Source organism: Apteryx rowi, unplaced genomic scaffold (assembly GCF_003343035.1).
Source record: "Apteryx rowi isolate R43461 unplaced genomic scaffold, aptRow1 scaffold_32, whole genome shotgun sequence".
In the NCBI taxonomy this organism is placed as follows: Eukaryota; Metazoa; Chordata; class Aves; order Apterygiformes; family Apterygidae; genus Apteryx; species Apteryx rowi.
In genome coordinates this window covers 1,604,375-1,613,676 of record NW_020449641.1, presented here as the reverse complement: position 1 = coordinate 1,613,676, position 9,302 = coordinate 1,604,375, and the positions used below count along the sequence as shown (strand labels likewise).

Genomic DNA, 9,302 nt, shown 5'->3' with positions numbered 1-9,302 from the left:
GGGGGGGTAGTTGCTATTTCGGAGATGCCCCGAAAGCCAAGGGGGCAGTTGTTGCGGAGCTGCACCGGAGGGGGCAGTTGCCGCTGCGGAGCTGCCCGGGGCTGCGGGCGCGGCGAGGCCGGGGCTCCGTTCCCGGGCTCGGCTCATCGCAGCGAAATAACTTGGCGAGTCGGTGCCGGGCAGCASCTCGCGGGCGGGCGGGCGCGGGGGAAGCTCTCCCGGGAGCCCCGGTGCGAGTCCCGGCCCCCGCCTTTGTCTGCCCGGCCGCGTTCCCCCGGGGGAGCCGCTGCCCCGGGGCCGCGCCGCGCTCCCCGCGGGGCCGCGGCGGCTGGCGGAGCAGCGGCGTCGCGGTACCGGGGCCTCCCGCCGCCGCCGCCGGGAAAGTTGCGGGAGGAGCCGGGCGGGTGCGTGGGAAACGAGGGGACGGGGCGGCCGTGCCCGGGGCCTTCCCACCCCGCGCCGCGTGCCCCGGCCGCCGCCGGGCACCGGGTCATGTCCGCTCCGGCGGGGGAGGGGGCAGGAAAAATGTTGAGGGGGGAGGGTTAAAAAAAAAAAAAACACCCAAAACCGTTTCTAGGCGATTTCGATTTCACTTCTGTTTCCCGCTCCCGGCGCCGTGCGCCCCCCCCCCCTTCCCCCGGTGCCTCCACTGCGGGGCCCGCGGGGCCGGGGCTCGGCTCCCCGGTATCTCCCGCTCTCCCGGAGCGGGGAAGCGGTGGGGTGGGTCGGTCCCCGTTTCCCCCGAAGGGAGCGGGGCCAAGTTTGCCGTTAACCTTCCGCTGCCCTTTACAGCGTGTGTGTGCGCGGGGAGGGGGTGCTCTTCCCCGGTTTGCTCTCCCGCGGGGGTCCCGCGCTCCGGGGCGGGCGGAGCTGTGCCCGGCAGCAAGGTGACCCCCCCCCCCGGTCTTTTGCGGAGAGGGCGATTGCACCGGGCCGTTCCCATTCGTCCTGCCCTGCCCCGGCGCCTCGATACCGGCGGGATGGAGGTTCACCGCCGTTCGTCCCGGGAGGCGGGGAGCGCGGTCCGGTCCCGCCCCGCCCTGCCCTGCCCGGGCGGTGGCTCGGCGCTGAGCGCCGCCCCCGGCCGCCGCCGCCGCCGTGCAGCGGGGCGCCCACCACGTGCGGCCCTGCCCGCGCCGCCCCCTGGGAGCCGTAGTCCGCCCCGCCGCCGCCGCGGGACTACGCTTCCCGGCATCCCGCGGGGCGCCGGGCCGGCGCGCTGGCGGGCGGCCAATGAGAGGGCGCGGAGAGTGGCGCGCGGTTTGAACCGCGGCCGGGCGCGTGGTGGCGCGGGCGCGGGGGCCCCCTGCCGGCGGGAGGCGGGAGGCACCGCGGCCCCGTCCCCGGGTGGCGGGGCGATTCCCGCGGTGCGGAGCAGCCGCCGCCGGGAGCCCTTCGCCCTCTGCAGCGCTCCCGTCGGCGGCGGGCGGCAGGGTGGATCAGGCGAGGCGAGGCCTGGGCCGTGCCCCTGGGATCCCGCCCTCTGTCGCGGCTCATCGCTGCCGAGGGCCCGGSAGCACCGGGGATGTGGGAGCTGCGGTTGCACGGGCTACAGCGTTGGCACCGGCTCCTTGGGAGCAGAGTGGTACCGAAGGTAGAGCTTCCCGGGCAGTTGGTGTATGACTAAACACCATTGCTATTTTATGGACAAACAGTCTTGCCACACCTATAATTAGAGGCTCTGTCAAAGCATTAGAGCTAAAGCAGTCCTGCTACATGGATTCTTCGCTTGGAGGCTGCTGTATGCGTTTGTCTGTTTGTATTGGACTGGTCCTGGGGAAAAGGAGAAGTTGTGGTCCTTCTTTGCAGCACAGCTGCTAGCACAGGCTTCATGACCTGGCATTTTGATTGTAATTAAGCTGAGAGTATCTTCAGTTGGGGCAGGAAAGGTCAGGACTGGAGACTTGTCCGGCTGAAATACCCAAGAATGAATTGTTTCTTGACCAGGATAATTGGTCATGTTTTGTGCACAGCTCTTTCAGAAAAGAACTGTGGGGCACAGTGAGATGTGGAAACTCTGACTGCTTGGTTTGTTCTGTATTTAACTTAGGAAATGCTCCGTTGCCCTCATGTTGGAGTGCCTAATGTGAGGCGCCRGTTGCAGAACGCAACTGTGCGGTGGTGCGCAAGAGGTTAAATGCTCATGATCAGCCTCTGGGGGGTTAWGGAGCAGGAGTCAGTGACAGCATAAAACTGATGGAATTGAGTAGCACGGGGGAGATGGCTTGGGATTCGTATGTGAGCAGTGGAAGCCGAGGAGCTTGTGTTTTTGTGTTAGCCCAAGCTCGTGGGGATGCTGATTTGATTAGATGAGATCTGATCAACAGGTGTAATAACCCGAAAGCTCGCTTTAGAGACAGCCTCCTTTCACGGCAGCATGGATGCCTCAAGTAACGGTGTCTGTGTGTGTGCCTGTCTTGTTTTTCCCCCATGCCTGTGTAACCGAGCGGTTTAAACAACCTAGTGGTCTAAAATGCCTGTACTGTTAGTCTAAATGGTCTGCAGCGTGTTTGAATCTCTACCCCAAAATGGAGAGGTGGCTGTATTAATGGGGCCAGGGCCATGCCTTTACCCTGTGGTGCTCGCTCGAGGAAGTGACACTGGCTTGACGAGAGTGAAAGTGCCCGCTCGCTGTGGGGGCTGTTGCAGCCGCAAAGTGCAGGAGGGAAGAGGGAGGTGAAGCAAAGCAGGGAGCTGCCAGCAACTTTTAAACACCTCGTGGTCGCTGTTGAAGCYGGCTGTGTGACTGTTCCGGCTGGCCCTGGGGAAGGGCCTCTTTGCTTTCCTTGGCTGGGGTAATACTTCTTGTGCTGAAGGAACTTGCTCCAGCTGATGGAGGAACAGAAGGGGAGGAGGATGCAAGCAGAGATGCCAGTGTTAAATCCAAGTGTTCTTTATGCAGGAACATAAAGTTGGATCCTCTCAGCCTGTTTGCCGAGCGACTTGGCATGACATTTTGACAGTGATCAATAGCAAAAATACATAAGCTCCTGCTCTCATCTTGCTCTGCTCACGGTGGAGATTTGAACCAAACTAGCCGGCACAGCTCTTGGAGCGGTGTAAAAATAGACTTCTTCCCCCACCCCATCCTGTTACACTTAAAGCTGTGAGATGGATCCTGGAGTCTCATCTCTGCTGCTACAAGAAAGACCCGGCGTGTAATATTTGCCGTATGATTTTCCCCGGGCAGGGCAGAGACTGCAGTCTCTGCTAATGATTTCCTGGGATTTGTTCCTGCTGCGAAGGCACTGAGCAGCCGTGGATGTCCGCAGCCCTCGGGCGGTGGAGCCCATATGTTGGCCCGGGCTGATGGCTCTCTGTGACACTGCAGGAGCTTGCATGGACTGTGCTAAATGGGAAATCGGCCAGCTTTGCTGCTGTTGAGCATATGCAGGGAGCCAGCTCTGTATGTTTGGGAGTTCAGAGGTGAAACGGAGCAGTCTCTTTTTAGATAGCTGCTCTCTGGCGAAGCTAACTTGGACTGAAATTCGCCCCCGCGCGCTTGCATTCCCAAGGAGGAGCCAGACTGGGGCGACCAAATCACAGAGCAAATAGTTGTGAAGAGAAATGAGCTCCTGGTCTCCCTTGGACTGTATTTCACACCTGATCTGCAGCTTCCGTAACCCGGGGGCGTGAACGGATCCAAACATCTGAAATCCCAGTGACTCTCTGCTTTTCTGCTCCTTCCAGGATCTAAAAGAGAAGAAGGAAGTTGTTGAAGAAACAGAAAATGGCAGAGACGCACCGGCCAACGGCAATGCTGTGAGTATTGCTTGATCTGCAGGGAGAGACAACCCTTACTCCAACACCTTTTTATTCCTCCCCCTTCTTATTGCTCTTCCTGTGAGCTTGTTTCCGGGCCCTGCCTGCGAGGGGACCCTTGCAAATGGCACCGCCGCAGCATGCAGAGCCATCGAGCTTTTGGCATTTCAGATTCAACAGAAGCTACCAAGCCTGCAGGCAACTTCCATGTGTGCAGAAGGCAGGGCTGGGCTTGGATCTCTTGATCCCTTCCCCAGAAGCCATGTGAGATCGTGTGTCCAGTGCTGCTGCTTTTCTAGGCACTGGAATTGAAGGGGAAGGAGGGGAGAGAAAAAAAAAAAAGCATTAGACATACAATGTTACAATCAGTTGAGCAGGGAAACACATTGTATACAAGTAAATCTTTTGGTTTCCTATTTTTAACATGGCAAGGGAAATTCATTCTGCTTCAATTTGATGTGTCACGAGAGTCTTTGCAGTCTTTGTCTTGGCCTCAGAGCTTTAGCCCCCAAATTGCTATAGACTTGGGATCTTTCATCCCTGGGCTCTCTAGCGCGGAGGCAGAAAGGAAGCGAGATGCACGCCTGGGGCTCCAGTGGGCTGGTACTTTGCTTTAGGAAGGAAAGATGGGGACGTGCCCTTCTGCTGAACATCTCTTCCCCCTTCTCCCTTCCCCAGTGCATTTTTTTAAGTGATGTTTTGTCTTGCCAAGGAGAACGAGGAAAACGGAGAGCAGGAGGCTGACAATGAAGTAGACGAAGAGGAAGAAGAAGGTGGTGAGGAAGAGGACGAGGAGGAAGAGGGTGATGGTAACTTTCCTTGTTCCCCCCTGTCCCCATCCCGTAGCTGCGGAGCAGCATCCTGCCCCCTGCGCAGCAGTGTCCTATGCTGGACAATAGTCCTCCGGCAGGACTCTAGGAAGCAGAGGAGAGCTGGGAGCAGCATCTCCCCCTCGCGGCCACTCTGCGGCAGCTCTCGCCAGCCTTGTACGATCCTTCCTCGCTCACCCAGGCTGCCAGCGCTCTGGAGTGAAGTCAGCCCTTGACTCTGTTCCAGCAGGTGAAGGGCAGGTTCCTTCCTCCCTCCTCTGGCCAGACGGCACTGTACCGCGGCGCTGAATAAGCGCATTAGTCTTTCCGTGCGAGTAGTAAAAACCTGCCCTTGACTCTTGTGATCGCAACGGCTGCTATGAATGTGAGCCCTGGCTGGTGGGCCGAGGTGGCCTGGGACAGCTGTGCCCCACCAGGGCAAGGAGGACAGGTCATGGCCCTCGCTCATTCGGCTGGTGAGGGGCTGATCTGGTGCCCTCACCCGCTTGCCTAGCCCTTCTTCTTTCTCTGGCTGGATGCTGCGTGGAAGCAGGCAGAGGAACCTGTAGCTTTTCCCTGCCTGTTAAACAGCGTCAGACAGGCTTGTTTTGAACCTTCCTTGTCCAGAGTGTCTTGGGTCTCCCCGTCCTCCCCCATTTCCTGATCTCACCCAGCCTGGAAGTGGGTTTTGGCAGCAGTGAGTAGAAATCCACCAGTGACTTGCCGAATTGCTTCTCACCCTCCCCACTATTCCCCCCCCCCCAAGATCTGCTTGGATGAGTAACATTGTTTATTTTTATCACCCATTAAGGCTGGGAGAAAACCGTTCTCGTTAGGCTTGAATGAACTTGGGGCCCTTGATTAGCTGTTACTGGGTTAATCCCTTGTCAATTTGGGGTTAAGTGCTGACCTACTAACCTGTTGAGTAGTTTTGGGAGACAGGGGCAGGGCAGGCAGGGATGGAAACTTAATGAGCTTGAGACGAGCACCTATTCCAACAGAGAAAGAAAGGAGTGTAAGCAGGGAAGCCCGTCTCCTTGGCAGTAGCGCTCTTCTCTTAGCAGCCAGCTGTCCTCAGTGCCCTTCGGGTAGGAACTGGTTCACTAGAAAGACTGGGAATCGTGGCCCCGTTCGTACTCTGGATTTTAATCCCTGGGGACAGAGAGCACTGCAGCCGTGTGCTGTCCTGAACCCACCTACCTTCAACTCTCTCTCAGGGTGAAAGAAGGGAGGAAGTATTTGCCTCTCTGTTTCCCTTGGGGGGGGGCAGCATGTGTGCTGCATGCGCATGTGTCGGGGGGGGGGGAGCGTTGCTTGGATACTGCGGTGACAAGCTCGGGGAGCTATCGTCCCGCGGTGCCAGCCCTGCTGTTGCCAGCTCGCAAAGCGCAGGCATGGGCTGGCGTGCTCTTTATGGTGCTTGGAGGCCCTCATGCCTCACCTCCCCGGGATCCCGCCTGGGCTCCTGTCCATCCATACTGACCGACCCCAGGTGATCTGTGCCTGAAAGCTGCACCTGAAAAGCTGAATGCTGCAGGAGGGAGATTTAAAGATGAGTGCAGCTTGCATCAGCTTTTTTTCAACGCTTGGAACAAACTCCTGCCCTGAGTTTGACAGCAGAGGGGAGCTGAGGGTGTATTTTTCTCACCCTTCTCCCCATCCCATCTCATTATTTGCTTTGCTTAAAGCAGCTCAAAGAACTAAAAATGCTCCCAATCAGCTTGGCGTTGTCACCTGACCCGCTGGCCAGCCCCGTGCATGTGATGGCTGGCAGGGTGTTGATGCATCGCTGGGAGCTAATCTTGCCGTTCCCAAGGCACAGGCCACGTTGTGGCTGAGCATATGCTGGGGAGAGGAGAAGGGAAGGGAGGATGGGCTGACCTTAATCCCCCCCGGCCGTCTATACGTGTAGCTCGTGGTGGTTTAAAGCCAGCTTACTGGCCTTAACGCTATAAGTTTTAGCAGGGTCTCCTGTTACACAAGGGACTTCTTCGCAGCCAAGCGGTTATTCCTCCTGGGCCTCCGATCTTGCCCCTGACCCCTCCAAAACTGGCCAAACATGAAATAGGCTCAGTCGTTCTGATCCACTGGCCTATTTGAGCTCAAAGTGGGTCAAAGCCCAGAGCTCTCTGCTCATTCTCCTCTCTCTTGCTGTAAGATAAGTTGGTAGCGTTTGTTTGCTGTTCTGATAATTAGAAAGTGTTCTGACTCAGAACTAATGCGTTCTGGCTCTCTTAACTCATTAAAGATGGACTAATAGCTGCGAAGGGAAGCAGAAAAAATCTGGAGCGGTTAGGTGGAGCAGCCACTAGAAAGAGTTTCCCTCTCTCTCTCTCTCTCGCTCTTCTTTCTTGTAATGTGATTTTGGCACTCAGTGAAGGTACAGGCTTTGCAGTCTGTTGCCTGTTGCCCAAATATGACATGAGCCAGGCTTGATGGAGCTAAATCCTTCTTTTCATATCAACGGGAAGCCCCTTTGACTGTCCCCCAGTTGACTGGGGATTGGGTCAACTGGGGGATGCCCTGAAAACCTCTGGTTTCTCAGGCACCTGCTGCCCTGATAAGAGACTGTCTTAGCTTTAGAGAAAGGGACCCTGGATGTTGCAGTGTGGGGCTGCGCTAGGCTGTAAACCAGAGGAGAGGTGCACGGTGCTGAAACCCTCCAAGAGGCTTGGGACCTTTGTATTGTGGGTCAAGTTACTGTTAGAGGGGGCCCTTCTCTGGCTGCTTCGTTTTGCTGCCTTCATCTGCCTCCGTAATCTCTGCAGTCTAGCATGAGGCTGCGCTGGAGGTTTCATGTTCCTCCCCTTCCCCTGTCCCATTCAGGTGAGGAAGAGGACGGCGATGAAGATGACGAAGCTGAGGGAGCCACAGGCAAACGGGCAGCTGAGGATGACGAGGTAGGCAGGCCTGTGAGACCCTTGGAGCCACCTGTGTCCTGGGAGGGTTTGGGGGGATGCTGGTGGGCTGGAGATGCCAAGCTGGGCTCTGGGACTCAAATGCACTCCCCCTGCGCTTCCTGCTCCCTGCACCTCTCTGGGGCCTGGCCCTTGGGGATGCGGCCCAGTTCCATTTATACCCTGGCCTGGTTAGCGAGGTGTCTGCTCCAGGTGTGGGTGAGCCACTGAACCCGGGAGCCTAGGAGCAGGGATACACGTGGTGGGCCTGGGCAGGGGTGCTTGGGTCCCCCGAGCTGGATGAGAGAGAGGCTTTTGCATGGGGAGAGACGTGGTCACCCGTCATCCCTAGGGTGTTAAGGAAGCTGCTGCCTCTCTGCCTGCCTTGGTTTTGCCAAGCGGCCCCATGGGCATCTCGGTGGCTTCCAAGCCAGCTTGTTGGGTGGTGGGGAGAAGGAGGTGGAGATGCAGCAGGGTCTCTGGCCTGATGCAGCTGTGGGAGCAGGCCCCGGGCAGGGAGAGCCCACCCCACGGCTTGCCGATGTGCAGGGCCCCACCTGTGGGTGCTGGTGCCTTCCCCTGGAGGCACAACTCCCGGCCCCCCGGGTGAGGATCCTGCGGCGGAGCCCGAGCCCCCCAAGCGGGGCTGCCTTGGGACCCCGTCCAGCAGCATATCCCGTCTCACCAGGCCCCCCCCGGGCGGCCCCGCAGCAGCCATCCCTGGCCCCTCTCCCTAACGGCTTTGCTCTCCCCTTAGGACGACGACGTCGATCCCAAGAAGCAGAAAACCGATGAAGATGACTAGGCAGCAAATTATTATTATTTTTTTTTAAATAAGGAGGAAAACAACAAAAAAGGCCAGCGCATCCTCTTCACCCTTGGGACCCCCCCCCCTCCCCGCCCATCGCAACCCTTCCCACCCACCACACACACACAGACACACACACACCCCTTCCTCCCCCCTCTGCCGTGGTCATCCTCACCAAGTAGAGTGAACCCCCGGCCCCTGCCCCCCAGCGCGGCGCTGCCATTTAATGAACATACGAAACGATTTGCCCGTTAGCGGGGAGAGAAACTCCCATTCCCCCACAGACCCCCTCCCCACCCAAGCACCAAAACTTCAAGGCCCTGCTTTCTTTCTTAAAAGTACTTTAAAGGAGAATTTGTTTGTATTTTTTATTTACATTTTATATTTTTGTACATATTGTTAGGAGGTCCGCCATTTTTAAGTGATCTCGGATTGACCAAAAGGGGGGCTTTGAAGTGTATATCTCTCTTGTTACCTATTTCTGACTTTACTTGTGGTGTGACCAGGCCCAAACCATTATCTCAAAGGAGAATAAAACAAAACCTTGTAAAAAAAAAAAAAAAAAAGACAAAAATGCAAAAAAAAAAAATTACAATCTTATTCTGAGCATTCCAGTAACTTTTTTTGTGTATGTACTTTAGCTGTACCATAGATTGTGGTTTGTATGAGGTGGCAAGGCCAAAGATAAAATTTTTTTTTTTTTTTTTTTCTTTTTTTTTTCTGTCTATGAAGTTGCTGTTTATTTTTATTTTTTTTCTTTTTTTGGCCTGTTTGATGTATGTGTGAAACAATGTTGTCCAACAATAAACCGGAATTTTATTTTGCTGAGTTGTCCTAACAAAGCTGCCTCCCAACTGCTGCTTTTTATTTTAGTTTTCATTTGTTTTAGTTTTTATTTCTTTCTCCCCTTCTTTTCTCTCCTTCCTTCCTTTCTTTGGTTTGGACTTGGGCAGGGAAGAGAGTCTGAGAGAGGACAGAGGGGCAGAAGCCATGAACGGGGAGTCGGGGGACCTTGCTCCCAGCTGT

General features: G+C 56.4%; 1 protein-coding gene across 1 annotated transcript in view; it reads left to right on the top strand.

Moving 5' to 3' along the window:
• PTMA (prothymosin alpha) overlaps window positions 1-9,100 on the top strand; it is a 10,331-nt gene extending 1,231 nt beyond the window's left edge. The window contains exons 2-5 of the mRNA XM_026070804.1: window positions 3,691-3,762; window positions 4,478-4,571; window positions 7,398-7,471; window positions 8,226-9,100. Of these exons, the coding sequence (XP_025926589.1) occupies window positions 3,691-3,762; window positions 4,478-4,571; window positions 7,398-7,471; window positions 8,226-8,273 (288 nt within the window). The 3' untranslated portion in view covers window positions 8,274-9,100. The remainder of the gene's footprint in view (window positions 1-3,690; window positions 3,763-4,477; window positions 4,572-7,397; window positions 7,472-8,225) is intronic.
• The last annotated feature ends 202 nt before the right edge of the window (window positions 9,101-9,302 follow it).